This window comes from Squalius cephalus (genome assembly GCF_949319135.1).
Source record: "Squalius cephalus genome assembly, chromosome: 8".
Classification (NCBI taxonomy): domain Eukaryota; kingdom Metazoa; phylum Chordata; class Actinopteri; order Cypriniformes; family Leuciscidae; genus Squalius; species Squalius cephalus.
This window is the reverse complement of record NC_137129.1, coordinates 41,851,686-41,878,060: the sequence shown is the minus strand read 5'-3', so window position 1 is coordinate 41,878,060 and position 26,375 is coordinate 41,851,686. Positions and strand designations below refer to the sequence as shown.

The 26,375-nt window shown below is 41.9% G+C and overlaps 1 protein-coding gene and 1 long non-coding RNA gene across 2 annotated transcripts; one reads left to right on the top strand and one right to left on the bottom strand.

Annotated features, from left to right (window-relative positions):
- Window positions 1-3,045: 3,045 nt before the first annotated feature.
- On the top strand, window positions 3,046-5,426 carry LOC307163347 (zinc-alpha-2-glycoprotein-like; the record flags this gene model as incomplete). The annotated part of the gene is made up of 6 exons (XM_079879379.1): window positions 3,046-3,113; window positions 3,422-3,658; window positions 3,742-4,005; window positions 4,238-4,513; window positions 4,708-5,085; window positions 5,320-5,426. Exons 1-6 carry the CDS (start codon window positions 3,101-3,103, stop codon window positions 5,424-5,426), a joined length of 1,275 nt encoding a protein of 424 aa, XP_079735505.1. The 5' UTR covers window positions 3,046-3,100.
- Window positions 5,427-11,395: 5,969 nt separating this feature from the next.
- On the bottom strand, window positions 11,396-21,635 carry LOC307163776. Its single transcript, XR_013822131.1, has 3 exons — window positions 21,555-21,635; window positions 11,822-11,926; window positions 11,396-11,540 (listed from the first exon to the last, which is right to left on the bottom strand). It is a non-coding gene; the product is annotated as an uncharacterized lncRNA (long non-coding RNA).
- Between the last annotated feature and the right edge of the window lie 4,740 nt (window positions 21,636-26,375).

The window sequence follows — 26,375 nt, the reverse complement described above, 5'->3', positions numbered from 1 at the left end:
CCGTTCCACCACATCCCAAAGATGCTCTATTGGGTTGAGATCTGGTGACTGTGGGGGCCATTTTAGTACAGTGAACTCATTGTCATGTTCAAGAAACCAATTTGAAATGATTCGAGCTTTGTGACATGGTGCATTATCCTGCTGGAAGTAGCCAGAGGATGGGTACATGGTGGTCATAAAGGGATGGACATGGTCAGAAACAATGCTCAGGTAGGCCGTGGCATTTAAACGATGCCCAACTGGCACTAAGGGGCCTAAAGTGTGGCAAGAAAACATCCCCCACCCCATTACACCACCACCAGCCTGCACAGTGGTAACAAGGCATGATGGATCCATGTTCTCATTCTGTTTACGCCAAATTCTGACTCTACCATCTGAATGTCTCAACAGAAATCGAGACTCATCAGACCAGGCAACATTTTTCCAGTCTTCAACTGTCCAATTTTGGTGAGCTTGTGCAAATTGTAGCCTCTTTTTCCTATTTGTAGTGGAGATGAGTGGTACCCGGTGGGGTCTTCTGCTGTTGTAGCCCATCCGCCTCAAGGTTGTGCGTGTTGTGGCTTCACAAATGCTTTGCTGCATACCTCGGTTGTAACGAGTGGTTATTTCAGTCAAAGTTGCTCTTCTATCAGCTTGAATCAGTCGGCCCATTCTCCTCTGACCTCTAGCATCAACAAGGCATTTTCGCCCACAGGACTGCCGCATACTGGATGTTTTTCCCTTTTCACACCATTCTTTGTAAACCCTAGAAATGGTTGTGCGTGAAAATCCCAGTAACTGAGCAGATTGTGAAATACTCAGACCGGCCCGTCTGGTACCAACAACCATGCCACGCTCAAAATTGCTTAAATCACCTTTCTTTCCCATTCTGGCATTCAGTTTGGAGTTCAGGAGATTGTCTTGACCAGGACCACACCCCTAAATGCATTGAAGCAACTGCCATGTGATTGGTTGATTAGATAATTGCATTAATGAGAAATTGAACAGGTGTTCCTAATAATCCTTTAGGTGAGTGTAGATTAAGATGTCCTTATAGTGTTCCTGTTATTTTGCTAATCATGATTATAAGCAAGCACAAGATCACGGGTTTGATTCGGAACATGTGTTGATCAGATGTAAAGCTGTAAAAGTGTCTGTCAGATGCGTACTGTAAATGAGCCTCTTTGGACAACGTGTGTTAAATGTGCAATATTAAGAAATAAATGAGTCTTGAGTGTGTGTGTTTATGTACTGGATATGGTGAAATATGATGCTTATAAAGATCTTCATATCAGACATTTCTCTCAGCTCATATAGAAAATCATGTTAGATATAATATATAATATGTAATAACTGTAGGTTTTGAGACTATGATGCCCAGAAATGCTGTCTATGTAATTCAGTGTGTTCACTTCATGCATTTAACTGTCACAGCTTTAATAGTGTTTGTGCATCTTTGACTATCTGGAGATATTAATATTAAATATTAATCCTGCTGTATTTGACAATCTCAGGTGAAGCTGTTTAATAAACTACTGTGAAAATATCGTCTGATGACTTTTACACACGTGTCTTTAGCAGAGACTGATATTGATTCATTTAGATTTAGATTTCATTCAATTCAACTTTGTTAAAGAGTTGAAGGATCTAATTCTTCGGCACACCAATATATACAAGTTCAGCGATCAGCAACATTTATTAAATAAAAATATATATTTTTAATTGTTTAAATTTGTTTAATTACTATAAATTAAGTCATAAAACTTATTGATTATTTGTGAATTGAAAGTGTTTGTATTTTTATAGACCACATCCACACTGAAGCTGAATATCAGACTCGCTGCTTCTATAGTGTTTTAAATCAACATCAAATCAATTTTGATTATTTTTTAACTTTTTCAACATGATCCTAAATTAATTATATTTATATTTAATCACATGGAATATTTAGAGAAACTTCACCATCCGCACAATAGTGATGATAAAATTAAATGTCAAATGTATTATGGTGCGTTCAAGTCATCTTGTATAGATCGTATTTACGAGTTGAATGCACATAAACGCCACCACAATGTCGTAAATACCAGTGGGGAGCTCGGGATTTTCTTTAAGCCCCGATCTGTACCAGTTGGGGGCGTGTCAGTGAGAAACATGGCGGAATCAATGAATGCAACGTCTGTAGTTGAGCAAAGTGATATAGTGACATTGTAAGGCTTTTTCATTTATAACAAAGTAAGCTCTCTGCACAAAATATGATATAGCCTACTTGTAATATAACAATTATATACTAATTATATAATGATACAGTTAATTTACATTGGCTTCATAAGTTAATTAAAAACATAAAAAGAAAAACACACCTGATGCGAATTCTTTGTTCTTCATTTTCTATAAGCAGAGTTAACAAACCTTGCTATATTTTCGTGTTATTCATTAAAAGAAGGTACACCACCATCTTGCTCCGACGAAACTGACTTGAACGCACCTCACGTCGTCAACACGACTTCCCACCTTGTTCGTACGAAATTCCCAGGAGGACTTGAGCGCACCATTACTCATTAGTATTTGTGTCACATGACGGAGGCCCGTCTGACGAGGTCGACTCTGATTGGATTAGACTTGCGAAGAGGCGTGTCCAGTTCTGTATGCATGTTTTTTTTGTTTTTTTGTGCAAATTTCAGTAATAATTTAATTAAATTTCAGTCCACTCATAAATTTTTCAAATGACTTAAGAAGACCTTATGGCACAGAATGTCATAGGGACTATTTATGGAGTACGATTTATTTATTAATTTACATTCATTTACTTATTAATTGATTGTCCTGTTTGGACCGTGATATAATGTTTTGTTGTATATGTTAACTGTTAAAATTGTGAAAACTGTGTTTTAAGATAGTTTTAAAAAGATAATACTGTCAACAAAGAATGTAAATACATTTTTTTACGGCTGGACTTTTCCTCAACATATGACGTCAGGAATGAAAACGAAAGTGTGATTCCTCCAGCAGCCAGTGAGGGGCGACAGTGAGTGGATACACCTAAAGCTCAATACAACCCGGAAAAACGAGACAAACATTCACTTCAGTGTTTAATCTGTTCAAGACGCTTGTCTGAAATATAATGGATGAAAATGGTTGATTGACTCTACTTTTTTACATGTTCTGTATAGACATAAGAATGTTTTTGCTCATTTTTGTATTGTTTCTCTCTCTATTTAGCGATGGGCTGGAAGATAAGAACACGGTTTATTAGTTTCAGTAAACTAGATGCGACCTACAGTCACTTACAAACATACTATGAGTAGTATAAAATATAATGTAAAATAAAATACAGTTTTACAGTATGCTTTATAGTATAGTATGTTTTCAGTTTTTAAGTTAATTTTATCCACCATTTGTCAATGTTTACATAGCTTGTTTTTTTACACTGTATGTTCCTCAGAGAAACACTTCCTCCACTACAAGTTTACAGTCCTGACCAGATCAGACTCATTCCCAGAGTTCAGTGCTGTGTGTGTTTATGATGACAGACGGATCAAACACTTCAGTAATGAAGAACGAGTCTGGATTCTGACTGATAAAGACTGGACTGAAGCTCCTGAAGATCCTCCTGATTATAGAGACTGGTTCATACATCAGATCAGGACTCTGTCAAACTGCACAGACTCACAGTGTTCTGGTGAGATTCATGCTTTACTCTTATTAATTATCAGACATTATATTTACTGTGAGTTTCTCATGAGTGTTGTTCTGTGATTGTAGATCATGTTCTTCAGAGAATAATTGGCTGTGAACTGGAGAAACTTCCTGATGGATCAGTGAATCTGACTGTCTTTGATGAATTTGGATTTGATGGAGAAGATCTTATATCCTTTAATTATGAAACTATGCAGTGGATTGATAAAAACCCCAAAGCCAAAGAAACCAAAGAGAAATGGGATCGTCACACAGAACGCAACCAGTTCCTGCAGTATTTCCTCAAGACCTGCACTGACTGGATCTCAGCGTTTAACAACACAAATAAGAGTAAGTTCTCATCAGATCAGTTTAATTAATTGTGTGTGTGTGTGTGTATGTGTGTTTGTTTGTCTATATGAGTTGAAGATCCTTAAAGGAATAGTTCACTTTAAAATGAAAATTCTGTCATCATACACTCACCCTCTTGTTGTTTCAAACCTGTATGCATTTCTTTTCACCACAGAGAAACCATCGAGACAGAATCAATTTCATCATGATTTTATTCTTCTTTCTGCTCCAGGTTCTCCAGATGTTCATGTCTCTGTGAGTAAATCTCCTGATGATGAAAGTAAACTGGTTCTGATCTGTCTGGCCACTGGTTTCTACCCCAGAGATGTTCAGATGAACATTAGATTGAACAGAATTAATCTTGAGGATCAAACATCTTCTGGAATCAGACCAAATGATGTTGAAACCTTTCAGATGAGAATCAGTGTGAAGATCGACAGAAACCATGAAGGATCTTATGACTGTCTGGTCACTCACAGCAGTCTGACAGAACCAGTTACTGTAGACTGTAAATATGACCATAAATACAGTCACTCGCAAGGAGAACATGATAATGCTGGAATAGATTAAAGTTGCCACCCACAAACAATTACAGTGTCTCAACTCAGTTTAACAGTTTATGATGTTGATATAAAACATTTATTTAAAAATAATTACAACGAGTTTGTTTTTATTTATTTTGTTATTTTTTTCACTCTGCAGATGGAAAATGTTCCAACTGTGAACCAGAATCTCGATGGCCTGTAAAAGCAGGAGTAAAAGCAGGAGTAATAACAGCAGTAATAACAGCAGTAATAGCAGGAGTAATAATACCAGTAATATCAGGAGGAATAATAGGAGGAATAGCAGCAGTAATAGCAGGAGTAAAAGAAGGAGACATTGCAGGAGTAATAGCAGGAGGAATAGCAGGAGGAATGTCAGAAGAAATAGAGGGAGTATTTGTAGGAGTAACAGCAGGAGGAATAGCAAAAATAATAGCAGGAGGAATAGAAGGAGGAATAGCTGGAGTAATAGCAGGAGAAAAAGCTGTTTTGGGTCTAGTTCTTGCTCTCATTGGAATTTGCTGGTACATGAAAAATTGTGAGTTATAAATATCCAGCATGATCAAGTTTTTTTTTTTTTTTTTTTTTTTTTTGTTTAAAGACATTTTTAAAATGTATGAACTAGAAATTAAAAGTTTGCAAGTATACAACAGTATAAATATGTGAATGGTGATAGAGATTTTGATCATTTTGAAATGTGAAGTGTGAATAAATGTAAACATATTTATACGTTTACAAGAACATAATATCTATTTTATTCTGTATCTTATAGGTAAGGTGAGAAAGGTTTCCTCTCACAACTCATTGAATCAGATAGAGATGACCAGAAGGAGATTCAATCACAAGCTCAATACTGATGGATCTACGACTGGGACATGAACGGGTTCACAGGCATTAATGAAATGTTTTTATTTATTTTTTTTGGTCATTTTGAATGGACCCTGTATTATACTTTTCTAGTTCTTTTCTGCAAAAAGTTGTAAGAATTGAGAAATTAGTCCTGACTATATAATGAAATGTAGCAAAGGGTTCGGGGCCTTTTCTGTACCTCAGATTAGCCCGTGAGTCTGAGAGGGAGACCTCATCAGAATCCGTGTATCATTCGTTCAGTCGTTTTTTATTTAATATTGAAAGTAGAAAAATTAGAAAATGGTTCCTTTTTCGATTTTTCTTTATTTTCCATAAAAACGAAAAACAAGAATTCAGCTTGATTTTTCGTTCTGAGGTAGAAAAATGAATAAACAGCTTGAATATTCGATTTCTACACGTGGGCGGGAATGAAACGCCCCTTTCCTCTGATTTGTCAGCCGAAGATCAAAGTGTCCCGTCATCACTGGACTGCAGAATAAGAGTCCTCCGTTGTGTGGATTCTTAACGCGTTTTTTGCAACTTTTTCATATTTTTTCCATCAACCAGACTAACGTATGGCTCGACACAACCCATACTGGGGAATAGACTAGACAGGGCTACCAAAGTGACACCAAAGACAATCATTAAAATATATAAAATCTGGTTAGCAAACAGACAGTATATAATCTGAACTATATAATACAGCAGTCATAAACCGGTTAAAATCTTGTCAACACATTTGAGAAACAGCATCAGATGCATTCTCACAATGAAAGAGAATCTCTCAAGAGTTCATCAGGGCTGATTTCAGCAAAATCACAGAAAGCACCAGAAAACTCCTGTAGAGGTTTAAAAAAAGGGTAAGGAAGGCTGTCTCCACTATTCGCATTCCAGCCAACAACTTCAGGGATTGAGCACTGGCAACTATACTAGAAATAGCAGAGGGAAAGTTACAAGGATTAATCATAGGACACAGGATGGAAGACAGTGGCGGAGCCAGAGGGGGGTCCGGGGTGGCACTGGACACCCCTGACATGCAATTGGCCACCCCAAAATTTTATTTGCTTCTGGCAGTTGCTGATGCTGATTTAAAAAAAAATTACTTTCGCCGGCAGCGCGCGCAGTTTTCAAACGGACGAGCAGAGGACGAGAGATAGTTGCAAGATACCGAACTCCACCGAAGAATAAGAAAACATCATATTTGAAGTAAGTTTTTAAGGTTTAGCATCAGTTGTTTGCTCTGAATACATTAATACACGCATATACAGTACCATGCCATGTGTACGTTACAGTATACAAATGTTCTAGCTAATGTGGGGATGCCACAGCTGTCAGTGTTCAGCGAGTTAACATTTGGAAGTTTGAAATCAATTAGGTATCTCAGTTACTTCAGTTCAGAATAGGGCTAGCAATGATCAAATTGGTAACTTGACTGGTAACTTAGTTGATTTAATGTATAGTTAGAATGTAATTTAAATTACTCTCCCTGGCTTTGACGAGTTTACGGTAGGGCGCTATTACGCATCTCCTGAATGAGTAAGTTAGGCTAACGTTAACTCCAGATCAAAACACAGGCAAAGAAGAGCAGAAACAAGCGATATCATAATGCGATCACTATAGGACTATGAAGCTTTTTGGTGTAGGGTGTTGATGGACTCGATCTACTGTGTTTTGATCATCATTCTGAATCTGATCTAGATGTAGTCTTTGATAAAAATGCGATTTTCTCAGCTTTTTGCTCATGTTGCTTTTTATGAAACTTACCAACAATTAAGTGTTGATAGGAAGCACGAAGCTAGAATAAAACTGTTTGGTTTTTTTTGTTTAAAAGCACAGGGTCTGTTCTTTCTTTTGATATGTTCAGATATTCATACAACAAAATATTCTGGGGTGCCATGAAATTGTGAAAATTTCCAAAAACGCTAATGGTGGCTGACAATTATTATTAGGCTATTTTTTTATGCTGGCGAGAAAGAGTTAAGATAAAAAATGTTGGTAATTGGATGATGATTAGAATATGAATATGATTGGAATCATATTTGCCATTTGTCATATTTTTGAACAGGGTCAATTAAACATGAAAAGAAAGGGAGAGATATCAGAGTTCTTTTTAAAGAAGAACAAACAGGCAGATCATGTTGTATTAAATCTTCCTAGGATAAGATTTTATATTGATGGGCACTAAAATTGTTTACATTTTTCAAGTACATGTCTGTTTGATGCCTGCTATATCTAATAAAAAAATTAAAAAAGTTGTAAATGTGAGTTTTTTTTTAAACTCAGCAGTTTATAATAGACACATGCTACTGCATCTTATCTCCTTGGTGCTTCAGCTTTGTTTTCTGCAAATATTTTGGATGTTCAACACTTACAGACACAAACAGAGTGACCCAATTCCTTCCACTGTGTGGTGTGTGTGTGTGTGTGTGTGTGTGTGTGTGTGTGTACCCCCGAAAGTAGCAGTGGCCACCCCCTGGCCACCCCATGTATAAAACTCTAGTTCCGCCACTGGTCGCAACCGAAATTTAACCAAATATCAAAGTCTTATGACGTTGCGTGCCTGATGGGAATAATCTGTTATGTCTCATTTAGCAGATGCTTTTATCCAAAGCAAAGTAGGAGAGCATTTAACACACACTCGGCACAATCCGGCGCGACGTGACGAGGTCCATACGGGTTCTGTTGTCGTACACGTCTTAAGCCTCTGTTATACTTTCCGCGACCGCGAGGGCGCGAGGGTCCGCGAGGGTCCGCGTGACGTAAAAATCGTCATCGGGGGTGCGCGCGGAGGCTCGTTGCGGACAGCCGCGTGCCTCCCAGTTTTTGTGACCGCGCGGACAAAAGGGCGCGCGTTCATTAGGTTAAAACCGCGAAAGAGATGGAAATAACATGGACGCCAAATTTGAAAAAACGGAAAACGTGTGCATGCTAGAAATAGAACCAGTGCCTATTTTTCACGCAAGCCTGTTGGAAGCGTTTCCAGGCAAAATAGAATAGGAAAAGATGTTTATATGTCATTTTGACACGAATACATATTAATAAATGTCATTTTGATGTTTGAAAGTGTCTAGGTTTTGACATAAATGCAAATATAAACTATAAATATAAAAAATATTATCGATTATACTGTCAAGACCGATCTACTGCGCATGCGTTGAACGCGTTCACCGAGCGGACCTCAGCAGAAAGTATAAATACAAGTAGTCCGCGTCCGAGCTGTGCGCAGCTGTCGTGTACGCGTCCAAACTGGAGTATAACAGAGGCTTTACTCATAGACGGTCTTACTGCGTTACAGTTGGTTAAATCAACAAGGAAACTTTACGCGTGATTCATGTCATCGCGACATACATACTTACAGTGCGTGTTTGAAAAAAGGATGTAATTGTCCTCTGCTTTTTTCTGGGGTTCATTTTACCTTAGACGCCCAAGCAAAGTGACTAAACGAACGAGAATTCTCAAGATCAACAAGAGATTTGAAGCTTATGGCAGACACGCCCAAGAGATGATTCGCGCTGTGATTGGCTGAATGTTAGTTCACTCAAGTCTAAGTAACAAATCAGAGAACACGGGCGGAAATATTGGCGCTGGGTCAAAAAAAAAATGCGGGGGACAGAATCACTTAATTGTTTCTAAAAGTGAGGGGGATGTGTCCCCCCCGGTTGCTACGCCCCTGAATGTAGGCCATGAGTTCAATGCACTTTGCTAATAATCAGTGTGAAAGTTGTTTTGTGTGCTTCTGATCAATATTTCTTCAGTCAACAGCAGTTTTAGGGTCAGTAAAAGGCAGTCAATCAGGATGCTCCCTCTCTTTTCCACTAGTGTTAATATTGTTTATTTTTTACATACTGATAAATAGACCTGCTTATCCTGCATCATTTTCAAGATCAATTTGTCTTTAATTTACATAAAATGATGTCACATAAAAGTCATTTTGATGTGGTCAGTGTAACAAATAAAAGTATTCACCAATATGTGCCAGTATAAAATCAGTTATTGTTTTGTTTTGTTATTGTTGCTATTTCATACTGCAGGGACATGTTTTTGATGAGCATTTCTGATTTTTATTTAATTTGCACTTGTGTATCGGAGACCAGCTAGTAAGATAAGTGCACTGTATCAAATTATTAGTTTAAATGTTATAGAACATAGTAGTTAAAAGACACTTAATATTCAGTGGGACACTTGCACGTAATAAGTGAAAATAGACACATGAAAATTGATCCTAATGTTGTTGATTAATGTGTTCAGATGCTGGAAGATGTATAACAAATCTAAATAAACAGTTTTTATCATGTGAAAACAAAGTTTACAGTGGGAAAAAAAACTTTTTTTTACTCAGTATTTACTAATGTATTTTATTTTCATTTCAATAAGAGCATGTTAAGTACTGTTAATAATACATTGCTGGTATAATCATACTTATTGGCAGCAGCTGCAATCATATGAAAGAATAAAAAATAAAAAAGGGTAATTGAAACTTTTTTCCTTTTTTTTAATTGCAGGTTATAAAGTCAGAATTGCGAGATATAAACATGCAATTGCGAGAAAATGTCAGAATAGTGAGCTGATTTTTATTCTTGGGACTTTATAAGTCACAATAGCGAGCTCATTTCATTTCTCATCTCACAATTCTGACTTTATTTATTAGAAATATTAGTTTATATCTTGCAAATTCTGATTTTATATTGCACAATTGTGAGTTTAGGCTATATATCACAATTCGGACTTGCAATTCTGGAAAAAAAAGTCAGAATTGTGAGATTAAAAGTCGTAATTACCTTTTTAATTTTTTTTTTTTTATTTGGAAAACAAGCCTCTATACAATCCTGACATTTTATTCATAGAGAGAGTTTACTCCACTAGTATATCCCAGACTTCATGAATCTGTATGATTCTGTAGTGCAGAAACTCCTCGAAGTATCTGTGGGAAAAATACAAATTTTGAAGATTGAATAAAATTGTATATTTATCTATGGCTTCTATTCAAATGCAAATATGGTATGAAAATTATAAATCTTACGGAGCAGTAAGATCAATAATGTCATCAAGGTCATCAACCAGATTAGTATACTCCTTCAGTTTCTCTAGGATCCGAAGAATGGCTTGAATAAAGTTCCTTTATGATTCAAACAACAAAAAACAAAAAATAACTTGTCAAATATGAACTGATTTCAAAAAGATCAAACAAAGCTGAAATCATCAAATCAAAAAGAGGAATGAAAAGAATACATGTTTCAACATATTCAGATTTAGAGCAAAGTATTCATAAATAATTAATTGTTCTTAAAATAACACTTGATCTTTCATGTTCCTCTTACTTTGGTGCTTCTTCAAGCTGTTTTCGGGTAAATGCTTCACTTTTCAACAGCTCATTAATGACAACGCTCCTAACTTGATTCCATTCACTGTAAAATATAAGTTATACCATTTCCGATTGATTATTCGATTGCAAAATTCATACACAAGAACAAGCTAAATTTCAGCCAACAAAGTGTTTCAGAACCAGACAGTGTTTTAACAAGATTTCCAAGATTTTTTACTGAACATATGAAAAATAAAGAGGATAAAAGTCCATTTCTTACTTCTCTGATTGCTGGAGTTTATCAAAACTTCTGTATTGTTCTGTGATACCAAAAAAGTACCAACTACAGAAGAACACTGTCCTAATTATGCTATAGCAAACAAAAGATTATGAAGAGGAATATGTTATATATGCATTACATAGAGAGCACGAAGCATTCATTTTCTAGATAAATATATCAAGAACACACAACTTGTCTTACCGCAAAGGCAGTAATAGTTGATCATCTTTGCTCCTGTTTTTCTGTAATTCAATAAATGGACTACACAGATGCAAAACTCTCCTAAAGATGGCCTCAAAATAATGTCTGCAAGACAGAGAAAAACAAATAAAAAAATGTCTTACTATTTTAAGATTAACATATTAAATCATTATGATGTAATTAAACATGAGAAAATGTTTCATGTCTTACCTGTGAGTGCGTGATGCATCTTTCCCTTCAAGAATAAGGATTATGTGATTTACTCTGTTCAGAAACCTGTTGATCTCAGTAATCCCAAAGCCGACTTCAGAAAGTTTTTCATAAACAGGAAGAGTAAACAACTGCGCTTTTGCCAATAGCCCTGAACAAAATGGAGGGATCATCTTTGTTTTACCATTGATTTGTCATTATTATCGATTAACAATTATTAATTATTATTAACAATTCTCACAAATGTTAATGAAGTAAATCTACATGTTTACATGTCATTCCTTTCTGAAACAACAGATGAACAACTTTTGAATCAAAAACTGCTATTTCCTTAAGCTACTAACAAACAAAATCTAAAGTATCAGATACATGGATACATATTCATTAATCATAAATCATGGTTCATTTCATGCAGCATAGATGTCCACTTGCCAGTTAGACTGATTGAATCTGTCCGAACCAAGAGCCTAATTTCCACGACTGTAATATTCAAGGGCCAAGGCGTCAAAGAATGTATCAAAATGAAGTTTAGTCCACCTAGAAAAGAAAATTGGAATCAGTTACAGTAAAAAGGCACAATAAAAATAAAAATTCCAGCCCTTGATTCTGATTGGTGGAGCCACGTTCAATGTACATTACTCTACGAGGATACACTTGACCTCATTAGTTAATATTGAAATAAATATTTTTTTATGGACTAACCGTTTTATAAAATCAATAAGCTCTGAGAAGCTGTGGTTTACAGTGAATTTAGATCTGTAAACCACAGTTGATTTATTTACAACAGCGCCATCTTTGATTTTTAATGGGAATGAAAGCAGGGCTGTGAGGGATAGGCCTACATCTCTCCAGTGGGTTGTACTGTTATTTAATAACAGTATTAGTATTACTGATACTAATATCAGTAGTATTGTGTTTGGATTGTTCTGCTTACAAAACACTGCAAAAATATCTTTCCAAGAAATTTCAGTAGATGAAAAAAACTCTAGACAACATGAGCTCTCAACAGCGGATGCCATAGATAACACGGTAAGCCAATCCCTCACAGCCTCGCTTTCATTCCTGTCATGGCGCTGCTCTGAATAAGGTTTATTGCTTTATTTAACAACATTCAACAGAAGCCCTGAGTCACATGTGTCAAACTGTCCTGTGCTCCGCAACTGAGTTTCTCCAACTCAGCTCCAAAACATGGATTTGTTAAACAAGTTTAACCCTTTGGTTATCTTCGGGGTCTTTTTAACCCGCAAATGACTTTTGCTCAAATAAAAAAAAAATGTATCTTTTATCCAAATGGTATGAAACTTTCTACGGCTCTCAACACTTTCTAGATCAGGGATGGGCAACTTCGGTCCTGGAGGGCCATTGTCCTACAGAGTTTAGCTTCAACCCTAATCAAACCTGAACAAGCTAATTACAGGCAGGTGAAAAAAATAAAAATAAAAATGGAATGATATCTGTTATTATGTTAGCATGAAAAAAATAGTGACACTAGTTGTCTTCGGGGTCCCTGGAGACCCTGCAATGTAAATATACAAAATTCATCATCAAAACAGAAATAAAATGGCACACTTCCAACAATGCAATAAACATCCACAATGCAAAATTATCATGCTCACACACGCGCGCACACACACACACACACACACACACACACACACACACACACACACACACAGAGAGAGAGAGCGAGAGCGAGAGCGAGAGAGAGAGAGAGAGAGAGAGAGAGAGAAAAGTTACTGCTTTATTTGCTCTTTTGTTATGCTGTTCAGTTCATTGCATTTTGGTGTTCATGTCATGTATTTGTACTCAATATATAATATAACTGTACATATCTGTTCTGTAGTAACTGAGGTGTAGATTACATTTGTACAATTATATGAAAAAAAGAAGATTGAAATAAATTATATACTCTAAAAATTCAACTTTTATCTTTGATTCTAATCATAATGTCACATTATTTGGGGGGGGGGGGGGGGGGGTAATTTAGATATGAATCCAACTGGAAAAACTTATCTTTAGAAAAAAAAAAAAAACTTATCTTTAGATAAAAAGATATCTATCAGTTAGTCAAATAGCAAATAGCATATAGTGGAGCTCTATAGCAATCTAGTGGCTAAATGATCATTTTTTACTTTTAAAACTACATTTTACTAAATATGGGCAAACATGTTACACTAAACCATGTAAAATTATCCATGTTATAGCCATTAATGTCATTGAGTTAATGAAATATGGGTCTTTAATAAAGTGAATTTTACATAAAAAATTAAATAAATTTCCTATTTAAATAAATATTTTTAGATTTATTTCTAGAAATTTAAAATCTATCTTAAATCCTCCAAATACTGCACAGATGTTGAGTAAAAACATTAATAAACAGAGTAATCCCAATTGGGATTGGGATCCCAATTCGTTGGTAACTCCTACCGAAGTGACGTAGGAGTGACCGAACGAAAAGGGAACTATATTTCTTGGGGGAACACAATACAAGGATCATGATCATTCAAGTGGTTTTAAAGATAATTATGAAATAGTTTTAGTTGCCTGAAAGAATGAGAAATGCCAAGGTATAACTATTAATTGTGTAGAGCAGGGGTCTTCAACTAAAATTGCTTGAGGTCCAGTAAATGAACCCTCCTCACCAGCCGAGGTCCGGACAATTATATACCTATAAATATGAATTGATGGCTTTTACCAGACTAAAGAAATGAGTGTAGATAACTTTTATTTTTTTTTATTGAACAAAATATAATGTTATGAATAAACATATGTATTTTCATATGTATAAGCAGCCATAAGTAATCCTTCACAGAACTGATCTAATTTTAATGCTGTTCTGTTATGTCCTTTAAGTTGATTTGGTACAAAATATCTGAATTCAACCAGTAACAATGTCTGACAAAAATATGATAAAGGAAACTGTGCAAAATGCCTTCATAAATGTGCACTAAACATACATTAATTTCAACATTAACAACTTAAAAGGAAAACTAAAGTGCTTTTTTCGGCTGAACTGAGATTAACAATCACAATCAACGCAAACCTCCTTGTATTGTCTCTACTTAACTAAATGTATCTAATGTTGATAATCAGCAATATCATTCAGAAACACATGCAAAAAATAGTGCCACCAGTGTTGGAAAAATTAAAAAGTGCAAGAAACCCTTTATCTCTTATTTTGTACAGTCCATAAAAATGTAAATAACCTCTTATGAAATTTAAATAAAATTGTCTAAAATTCACTGTATTCTCAGTGAACACTCAATATGCTCGATGTTGGGCGGCGAATGAGTGAGAGAGGATGACCCGTGTAGATCGCTCATACTGGGCTTTAAGCTCATTTATTTTCTGCGCCCTTACCTCGGACTGCTGAGGATAAGTTCCCTTTCGTCAGCAGGGAACTCCGACGCCTCGTCGGGGGAGTTCCCCTGACGAATTGGGATCACGCTAGGGAGACCAATTGCCTTCGAGTGAATTAAAACGAGCCAATGAACATTGGCATGCAAGGTTTGCATTCCGCGGCCCGCCTACCAGTGCGGGTATAAGGCGGAATCAAGCGCATACACAAACGCTTTCTGCTTCGGAGCCGACCGGTTGTGTCCTCTCTGAGTGAATGAGTTTTAAGATTGTATTTATCTTACGCTCTACGAGTCTGCTGTTTTGGGAAGGGATCTCTCTGTGTTGGTGAGACGGCGTTTCAGCGACCGCGCGATTTCCTGTCTGCCGGCTGCGTCTACACGCTGTTAATTCAAAAGCTGTTTTTACAGCTGGTAAACGGTTGAGTGCGCACAGCGGGCTTACAGTTTCCCCGCTGTGTCGCCGCGTTGGGTCCCTGTGTGCTTCAGCACAATAAAGAGAGTAATTTCTTCCTGAAAGAGCAACACGAGTGAAGATCGCGTCCTTTTCAGGATGACGTTTCACTCGTGTGTTTCTGGATGCGATCGTTCCTGTCCTCATTTGACGGCCACGTTCATTGTTTCACATGCCTAATCAGTGTGTGAGACTGCGTTCGTGGGTGGTTCATGCTCTCTCATGAGTGCATGACCACGTCGGCACGTTGTTCGTCTCCCCTTTTTAAAGGCTCGAGCCGCTCAGCGTGCCGTGTGCCGTCGAGCGCCGGTTGACAGCGTGGGTTGTCACGGCAACCCAGCGCGCGTCATTCGGCGCTCAAGATGCGTGGTCAAGATCAAGACTCGCGTGCCTCTATGAGGTGAGTCCCTTTGCTTGTTTCCCGATCTAGTTCTCTTCTGGTGCACCAGGAGAGGGCTACTTTGGCAAATAACATTGGTGATCTGAGGGTTACAGTGCGGAATGTCTCGCCAGGTGAAAGACCCTCACGAGCTTCCCACTCCTCTAGCGCGTCACAAACATGCTGAGACTGTGTTCGTGGGTGGTTTGTGCTCTCTACATGAGAGCATGACCACGTCGGCACGTTGTTCGTCTTGCCTGAGGGCTTGAACGCTCAGCGTGCCGTGTGCCAGCGATGGCCACGTTCACTGTCTTGCATGCCTGGTTGACGGCCATGATCGCTGTTTCACATGCCTAATCAGTGTGTTGAGACGGCGTTCATGGGTGGTTCATGTTCTCTCATGAGTGCATGACCACGTCGGCACGTTGTTCGCCTCCCCTTTCTCGTAAAGGCTTGAGCCGCTCAGCGTGCTGTGTGCCGTCGAGGCTTTGAATGGGTTTTTGGTCCTTATCATGAGGGACCAAGCATTTCATTCGGGGCCCCAGGGGAGGACAGATGTCGATTGCTACATCGGAGAGAGGGCTGTTATACTCTGAAAATGTAATGGTGTGTTCTCATGCTGAAGGTTCAGACTTGACAGCCACACTTCCTGGGTCTAAAGTGCCTAGATGTGTGTGAAAAATTTTGGCAGTATGGAAGTATTTTGGTGCCAATATGGCAAGCCAAACATGCCTAATTCTGCAGAAGTTTTTCCTCTCTCACTACCCCTGCACATTCAGTGCATGTGGGTAGTTCTGACTCGGAGTAGAGCTGCGCTTTATGACTGACCGTGAATAGTCACAGCGCTGGCCTTCGGTCAGACGATGTCCACACTGTGGTCCAGAAGCGCCTTAAAACCAGCCCGCTCGGAGTTCGTTTCCCCCCCAGCAAAAGGAGGGGAAATGACCCTGAGAGGAGCGACCCAGAGAGTGTGACGAAAACTGCTCTTTGGGAGTGTGTGTCATCACCCCTCCTTCCCCCGGAGGAGGGCCGGGTGGAGACTCCTTTGTTAAATTTTTTGTTTCTGTTCCGCCGCCGACCAGCTGGTCGGTGGTACCCAAAACCTAAAAAAAGAGCAGTTTCTTCCTCCTCTGGGTCATTCACGGTTGGGTCTGCTGAACAAGCAGTCTCTCCCGTTACAGAGTGGGACGGCAGTGTGCGCCACCCTCGGGTCTCGCCACTCTCAGTCCCCTCTCCCCAGCTGGCAGATAGCAGTGGCGCCACCTCGGTCACGTCACTCCTGTCTGCCGCTGGGCGGGAAGGCACGGAGACCAGCAGCCGCCCTTGGGCCTCGCTCCTCGTCTCCTCCCCTTCCCTCGCCAGGCGACAGCCCGCAGCAGAACACTCTCGGGTCTTCTCTGCCGTCTGTCCTCCGGTGGAAGCAGGTAGGTGTTGTCCAAGTACACACCCAGACCCCGCTCTCGGCCGCTACAATGCCACCGGAGCCGTGTCCCTGCCGTCCGCCTCGCTGCCCCTCCGCGGGTACGCCGGCGGTGCGGGTGGGCTCGTTGCGGCAGTTTCTCTGAGCCTGGCTAGCGCTCCCGAGACCCTCGCACTGGCTCATTCGCACCATCCGGCTCGGCTATGCAATTCAGTTTGCACGCCGGCCTCCCAAGTTCAGGGGCATCCACTTCACCCGTGTGCGTCCAGTGGATGCTCCGGTCTTGCGGAAGGAGATCGACGCCCTGCTGGCGAAGGACGCGATCGAGCCGGTCCCTCCAGCCGATATGAGGTCAGGGTTTTACAGCCCTTACTTCATTGTACCCAAGAAAGGCGGTGGGTTACGGCCAATCCTGGACCTGCGAGTATTGAATCGGGCCCTGCACAAGCTCCCGTTCAAGATGCTCACGCAGAAACGCATTTTCGAGTGCATCCGTCCCCAGGATTGGTTTGCAGTGATCGACCTGAAGGACGCGTACTTTCATGTCTCGATTCTTCCCCGACACAGACCATTTCTTCGGTTTGCTTTCGAGGGTCGAGCATATCAGTACAAGGTCCTACCCTTCGGGCTGGCCCTGTCGCCCCGTGTCTTCACGAAAGTCGCGGAGGCGGCCATTGTTCCCATGAGAGAACAAGGCGTTCGCATTCTCAACTACCTCGACGACTGGCTCATTCTGGCACACTCGCGAGATGTGTTGTGCGATCACAGGGACATGGTGCTTCGGCACCTCAGTCAGTTGGGGCTTCAGGTCAACTGGGACAAGAGCAAACTCTCCCCTGTGCAGAGGGTCTCTTATCTCGGTATGGAGCTGGACTCGGTCGCCCAGACTGCGCACCTCACGGAGGAACGCGTCCAGTCAGTGCTCAACTGCCTCAAGTCTTTTCGGGGCAAGTCAGCGGTTCCACTGAAACAATTTCAGAGGCTCCTGGGGCATATGGCAGCCGCAGCCGCAGTAACGCCGCTCGATCTGTTGCATATGAGACCGCTCCAGCACTGGCTTCACGATCGAGTCCCGAGGTGGGCGTGGCAGAGCGGCACGTTCCGGGTCAAAGTCACCCCGCACTGTCGCCAAACCTTCACCCCTTGGTCGGATCCTGTGTTTCTACGGGCCGGTGTGCCCCTAGTCCAGGTTTCCAGGCATGCTGTGGTATTCACAGATGCTTCTGCCAAGGGTTGGGGGGCCACGTACAAAGGGCATGTAGTCTCGGGTCTGTGGACGGGGCCCCAGCTGCATTGGCACATCAACTGCCTAGAGTTGCAAGCAGTACGCTTGGCCTTGTGTCGCCTCAAGGGGTTTCTCAGACACAAGCACGTACTGGTCCGTACGGACAGCACTGCGACCGTTGCGTACATCAACCGACAAGGTGGTCTGCGCTCCCGTCGTATGTCGCGACTCGCCTCCCACCTCCTCCTATGGAGTCAGAAGCATCTGAGGTCGCTTCGTGCCGTTCATGTCCCAGGGGAATTCAATTGTGTGGCCGACGAGCTTTCACGTCAGCCTCCCCTTCCGGGAGAATGGCGACTCCATCCCCAGGTGGTCCAGCTGATTTGGCGAATCTTCGGAGCCGCACAGGTAGACCTGTTTGCCTCTCCGGACACGACCCATTGCCAGTGGTATTACTCCCTGACCGAAGGAACTCTCGGCACGGATGCCCTGGCACACAGCTGGCCCCGGGACTTACGCAAATATGCGTTCCCCCCAGTGAGCCTTCTTGCACAGACACTGTGCAAGGTCAGGGAGGACGAGGAGCAGGTCCTTTTGGTAGCCCCGTATTGGCCAACCCGGACTTGGTTCCCAGAACTCATGCTCCTCGCGACAGCCCCTCCTTGGCCGATTCCTCTGAGGAACGACCTTCTTTCTCAGAGACGGGGCACTCTATGGCACCCGCGTCCAGACCTCTGTAAACTCCATGTCTGGTCCCTGGACGGGACGCGGAGGTTCTAGATGGCCTGCCACAGGCAGTGGTAGATACCATCTCTTCAGCTAGAGCCCCCTCTACGAGGCGCCTCTATGCTCTGAAGTGGAACCTGTTCGTCGGCTGGTGTTCTTCCCACGGGGAGAACCCACGAACTTGCCCGGTCAGAGTCGTGCTCTCCTTCCTACAAGAGGGGTTGGAGCGAAGGCTGTCTCCCTCCACTCTCAAAGTGTATGTTGCCGCAATAGCCGCACATCACGATGTAGTTGAAGGTAAGTCCGTGGGGAAGCACGACCTGGTCATCAGATTCCTCAAGGGTGCTAGGAGGCTAAATCCACCTCGCGATTTGCACCCTGTACCCTCTTGGGACTTAACTTTAGTGCTAGAGCGCTCCAAAGTCCTCCTTTTGAGCCTTTGACGACACTGTCCATTAAGACAGCGCTCCTGTTAGCATTGGCTTCCTTCAAGAGGGTAGGGGATCTGCAGGCTTTTTCGGTCGACGTATCGTGCCTAGAGTTCGGGCCTGGCCTTTCTCATGTTACATTGAGACCCCGGCTCGGATATGTGCCCAAGGTTCCTACCACTCCCTTCGCGGACCAGGTAGTGAACCTGCAAGCGCTGCCCCAGGAGGAGGCAGACCCAGCCCTAGCTTTTCTCTGTCCCGTCCGGGCCCTCCGGGTTTATATAGACAGAACGCAAAGCTGTAGGACCTCAGATCAGCTCTTTGTTTGTTACGGAGGCCAGCAGAAGGGGAAGGCTGTCTCCAAGCAGAGGTTAGCCCACTGGCTAGTGGATGCTATCACCAGGGCTTATGAGTCCCAGGGTGAGCCCTGCCCACCCAGGTTGCGGGCTCACTCCACTAGGAGTGTTGCCGCTTCCTGGGCTCTGGCACAAGGCACCTCGCTAACAGACATTGTAGAGCTGCGGGCTGGGCGACACCGAACACGTTCGCTAGGTTTTATAGCCTACGTGTGGAACCTGTTTCCTCCCGAGTACTTGCTATGGCCAGTAATTAGAGGGAATAGGTGTGTCGGCTTGCGACGCCATTCCGTGAGCGGATACGTGCGTCTTTCGCTCCGTTGGTTACCCAACAAACGGCTAACCTCGTGAGTTCCTCCATCACCCCCTCCGGTGTCAGGCGTTGCGGACCGCCTGGCACCAGGTCTGCTACCTTCAGTAAGGAGTTGTTAGTAGACTGGGTGCCTTTCCAGTGGTCCCTGCGGCGACCCATGATTGCCACGTGCAGTTCAGCCGTGTCTTCCCCTTGACAGACTCATTCTGTCGTCCCTGTTGAGTACGCTCCTCACTCCTCTGGACTGGGACTACCTTCAAGGACTGCCATATGTTTCACTACCCTACGTGGTTAGTACATGTGTGTATTTGAGGGCCTTCCTCTAGGCTGCCTCAGCTTCCGCAGCGTTCCCTCCCCCTATTATATCCTTGGGGTCGGGCACGCTTTCCCAGTGTTATCCAATATCCACTGATTGGGTCTTGCGGAACAGCAGTGTGATTCCCTAGCTAGCTCCCGCAAAATTTCTGGAAACTGCTGCAGGGCTGTAGCTTAGCTGGGCGCTGGAAGGGGCCAGCACCATGGCGTTTTGGTAGGGATCCCAATTCGTCAGGGGAACTCCCCCGACGAGGCGTCGGAGTTCCCTGCTGACGAAAGGGAACGTCTCGGTTACGTATGGTAACCCTCGTTCCCTGAGTCCAGGGAACGGAGACGCCTCGTCCCGTCGCCATGCTGCTGTACCTTCGCGGAGGACTGGACACCGTTCGGCTCCTCAGCGAAAAGCGTTTGTGTATGCGCTTGATTCCGCCTTATACCCGCACTGGTAGGCGGGCCGCGGAATGCAAACCTTGCATGCCAATGTTCATTGGCTCGTTTTAATTCACTCGAAGGCAATTGGTCTCCCTAGCGTGATCCCAATTCGTCAGGGGAACTCCCCCGACGAGGCGTCTCCGTTCCCTGGACTCAGGGAACGAGGGTTACCATACGTAACCGAGACGTTTCTTCTAATAAGTGTCTATGTTTCCACTTTGAACAACCGCGACAGACTCGGAGCAAATGAGACACACGGGCCTTATAACAGTTACAGCTCGATGCAGGAAGAATAAATGCGTATTTTTCCACCAATTATCTCGGAAAACTCGGTTTTCAGCGTCAACTTTACTAATTTTTGAAAATGCCATTGTTTTTCACTCACTGAAAGTTTTATCTCTCTGCGTTTTTCACTCGCTGAAAGTTTCATCTGTCTGCGCGCTCTCTGCCCTCTTCATTGCACGCAATGACTGCGCGCGCGTCTGAACGTAGCAACAGTGAGCATAGTAACTGTAGTAGCAACCATAGCAACCCGTTGCGCTGTTGGACCCAAACGGCTCTACTGAGCTGACTTTGATGTGCCTGATATAAATGTGTTTTTATTAGAAAATAGCGGCATTTATTTATTTCATTATGTCAAAAGGCTTCGCGGTCCGTATGGACGCATTTTGCGGTCCGGATTCGGACCGGAGTCCGCCAGTTGGTGACCCCTGGTGTAGAGGTTTAAATGATATTTGTAATATTCAAAATTTCTTCCTTACTTCAATAGACCATGCCTTGTATCCGGGTCTAAAAGCACATGATAGTTTTCACTTGCGTTTCTCAACTTAATCAGCTCTGACCATTGCCTGTAACACACAAAATTCAGGCATGTTTTAAATGCTCATTTAACTTTATATTTATCAATCTGTCAATCAGTAGCATAGTCTTACTTCATAGAATCCAAGTATTTCGCATGGAACGACAGACTTTCAGTGTGTTTCAAAACTTCATCCCAGTAAAAAGCAATCAGTCCAGATGTGGTTCTAGGAAACACAGAAGATAATTTTTTTATTTAGAGATGTCATTAAGTACAATATTGAAGTTTGGAATTAAAATTAATAAAGGTTCTTACCTTAATGATATAAGGAAATCATTCTTCTCTTTTTGCCTTTCCAAAACTGAAATTTCAAAGGCTTTGTTTCTAATCTTTTCCATAACCATCTGCACTCTTCAGAGGAGACAACAAGTGGTTAAAATTACACTTTATGAAATGTAATAATTTTTTGTCATGGGCTTATTGTGTGCATTTTTAGCCCAACACTTAAGTTTGGAGGACAATAATATAAAATACATCCATTTATTATATTGCATCATTAATCCATAGTTGCAAAACTCAAAGCTCAAAACAGCTCTTACTCCTCATGAAATTGGTTAAAATCTATTTTTCCGATGTCCAAAAAGGTATCCACCCCAGCTGCGAGCATGTTCACCAGCCGGGATCTCACCACCCTTTTAAATGTCACAATACAGAATGTCACCTTTTAATATGCTACCCTTAAAAACTACAAGTAAAATTATTTTGTAGTACAATGCATGTTTTACTAACTCCGTGCCTACACTGGATGCGAACGGCGTAATGCGAAGCGCCAAACGACAATAGAAACCATTCAAATCAGTGATGTTGTCTACACTGGATGTGGCGTCCGGTGTTGACACGGTGTAATCATCACAGAATCTCATGGAGACCCTAAAGAGACATGGTGATGGGGAAAAAATTTAGATGGGAGGAAAAAATATGTCAATGCTTTAGCGTTCCCTCGCAAAAGTTTTGTGTTCAACCTAGAAACTTAGTGTTCGCTCACAAAACCTTAGTGTTCCCTCGAAAAAGTTTTGCGTTCCCTGAGAAACTTTGCGTTCACTCGCAAAACCTTTGCGTTTCTTCGAGAAACTCAGTATTCACTTGCAAAACCTTTGTGTTCCCACAAGAAACTTTGCTTTCGGTCGCAAAACTTTTGAACTTTTTGTAATCTCACATTAAAATGATCTACTTTGCGGGTTTTGCTATTACCTCGGAAAGCAAGTATTCTTATTTTTATGTGAAGGTGCCGGGTCGATTTACCGTGAAATCCAGTGACGTGACTGAGACCTGCATGCGCGCTCCCGAGCCTTTTGCCTCATCTAGCCTACTGACTTTGCACTCAACAGTGACGACACTGCAACTTATGACATGGACTTATGACTTATGCAACTTATGACATGTCTGATAACACTAAGAAACGACCTGCTCCCAGCACAACACAGACTCCAACACAAACTCCACATATTGATAAAAAACCAAAAAAAAAGTTTTTTCTGCTGAAGCTCGTAAGGCCAGATGTGAATCGGATGAACTTCGGGTGAAAACACGGATCAACATCGGCAGGGCATTGGAATCATGGAGAAACCTTCTCTACAAACCTAGAATGTACATTTCCTGAAGAAAATGTGGTGCTTGCAGTGGCAAAATTCGGCACGGTTGCTAGGGTTCCATACGTATCATGGTACGAGCATGGAGCATTAGTTCAACGTCAAGCTGATAAAAGTAGCCTATTATTGTACCGTTGCAGTGGGAGTTTACCTGAGTTTCCAGCATGTTGTGTGATGCTTTCTCCGGTGTGTTGCGTCTCAGTCTGGTCGATACCCAGAGTGCTCGCTCATGAGTTCGAGCACGAGCACTCGCTTGTAAACGTATTGGTTGCAATCTGAAACATCACTGCGAGAATCTGCTGAAAACTACATATAGCCCCTTTAAGAATGTGTAAAGATGATAAAGCTCTTACGGAAAGAACACATTTTCAGCGATGTCCTTGAACGTTGCCACAAATGTACCAGCAGCCGCAAACGGAAAAAAATTCCTGTGAAATAAAGAACAAGCCATATAAATATATTTTTTTAATCACCAAAAATCATACATAAATAAAATAAGACAAATTTGTTCTTTATCTAATAATTTTGACCAGTTCTAACTATAACCATGCGGTTCTAAAAATCATTCTAACTCATTCTAATTGATCTAAGTGAATAGCAGAGTGAGTCCACAACTATAACAATAGCGGAAACAAAGGAAAGATATTGGTCTAAATTATTCTTATTTTGTCTTCTGGAATCAGGGTTTAAACAACAATTAATATTCAGGGTCATTATCGATTTAACTGCAAAGACACTATCGGCGGAGAACAAAATTTGAACTGAATTGAGCTGGATAATGACACTAATTGAGCTAAATAATTAAACCATTGTCTTCCATAGAGATGCTTAGCTGAATTTAAATGGTTTCATATCTGCTGAACTTTGCAACATTGACACTGTTATTGAATTGACTTGAGGAGAACAATAACACTTATTTTCAGATAATCATCACAAGGCATAGTCATACATGTTTGTATGACTGTACAAACATGTATGTGTTGACGCAAGTCATGCTGACAATGAGGTCAATCATCTCCTCCGTAAAAAACAGATTGAACACAGAATCCATGTTCTGGACCCTTGTGATGGCATAGCGCGTCGGCCCTGGAGTCACGCTAGTGATGTAGTACGGACTCGAGTCCGGTCTCGAGACCGATTTCTGCTTTCTCGGACTCGACTCGGACTCGACCCTTCAAAGACTCGGTCTTGACTCGGACTCGACCCTTCAAAGACTCGGTCTTGACTCGGACTCGGCATAGGCGGTCTCGTCCCATCACTAGTCCACTAGAATACATACCACTAGAAAATTTTAATTGACTGTTCGCAAAGACCCGCCCCCCTTAGTTACTGTCGCTATGTCCGACAAGCTACACCGTTCTCACGCCACACCATGTTCTCACGCAGTGAAAAATACATCGCGGAGCAGAGAGGAGACTGACAACACGCTGACAGACAGGACAGACCAGGTTACTTTTCGGTTACTTTTGATATTAAACATATTAAACAAAGTCTCGCCTTTCAAACTTGGTCATTTTTTAAAAGAAATTTAAACAATAAATACCGTTTTGTGGCTCTTAAATGTGTAGTGACAGATCGCTGTAGAGCATCAGTTAAAGCTGCTCGTGAACCGATCATCTCTTCCTTCTAGTTAATTTATAGCCTCAAATAAACATGAACAAACATAAGAAGTAATGTTGTTTTAACCACGGAAAGGCGTCAGTACACTCCGTGTTTCAAGTTCAAATCCTCCCATGTTAACCAACGGACTCGGTCTCGACTCGGACTCGACCCTTCAAAGACTCGGACTTGACTCGGACTCGACTGAATTTGAAAACCAACGGACTCGGTCTCGACTCGGACTCGACCCTTCAAAGACTCGGTCTTGACTCGGACTCGGCATAGGCGGTCTCGTCCCCATCACTAAGTCACGCCTCTGGCAGGCTGAAGAAAGGGAGTTGTCTCCGCGTTAGTGGAAAACCACACTTCGCCGTTTCTCCCAATCCACCCAGATCCAGGATCCTCCGAATCCTCCTCGCCTTCAGTGGAAGCTAGAGAGGATGATGAGGGTGCCACATCCAAATCAGGATCTGACTCTCCTGAGTCTGTGGTGTCAGAGGGAGAAGACGATATATCCTGCAGCTCGCTGGAAGGGTCAGGCTGCATAATCATCTCTAAAACTTCACTACAAGTCAAGCCCTTTCTCATGTTGCTTGCTGCTCTTCTCACCATAAAATGACCAGCAGGCTTGCATGCAGGTGTTTAAATCCACTTGCTTTGTTTTTGTTTAGTCTGCATTTCTCACCATCAAAAGGCAGCAGATGCATAAATACACTTACTTTGCTTTTGTTTACTCCATGTAGTTCTGAGAGCTGAGGTGCATATTTTGATTTTCTCAGACGCATCAAGGTGAGTACACACACACACACACACACACACACTAGTGCTGTCAACAATAATCGATTCGGCGATGCATCGCAATGCGGGGCATGCACGATTCAGCATCGATGCGGCAAAGTGCCATAATCGATTATGTCACTGTTTTAGGGGTGTAACGGTACGCGTATTCGTATTAAACCGTTCGGTACAAGGCACGCATTTTCAAACCGAACGTTATTTCAAATGTAAGCGCGTCGCGAGCGCGCTCATAATGTAGACGCTGGCGCGACCACAACATCAAATGGCAAACGCAATGTAAACGGAACGAAACTGAGCTACTCGTGACGGACTGTTTATCAGTTTGGACCAACGCAGCGCGAGCCGATCTTATACTACACAGCGCTAAGAGATCCAGTAAAGAAAGCATTTGAACTCGCCACTAAAGTAATAACATCGCTGCGAGATCTAGTGAGAAACATTCACATTTCTCCGTTATTAACGGATCAAACCTCGCTGACGTGGAAACCAGGAAGAAACATTGTGCCATGAATGAACTATCCGGTGTCCACAGGTCTGCAATATTCACCATGGATTTACTGTAGTAACACTAACTGCAACTTTGGAAGTTTGGCAGGAATAGTAGGCTATAATGCTTTCAAGTAACATTACGTCGGATTTATTTCGACATTATGAATAACATTTCTGCCCTCAAATGTTAATCTGAACTAAAATAAACATTTGTTTATAAGCACAAAATATTACATTTAATTTTTTCC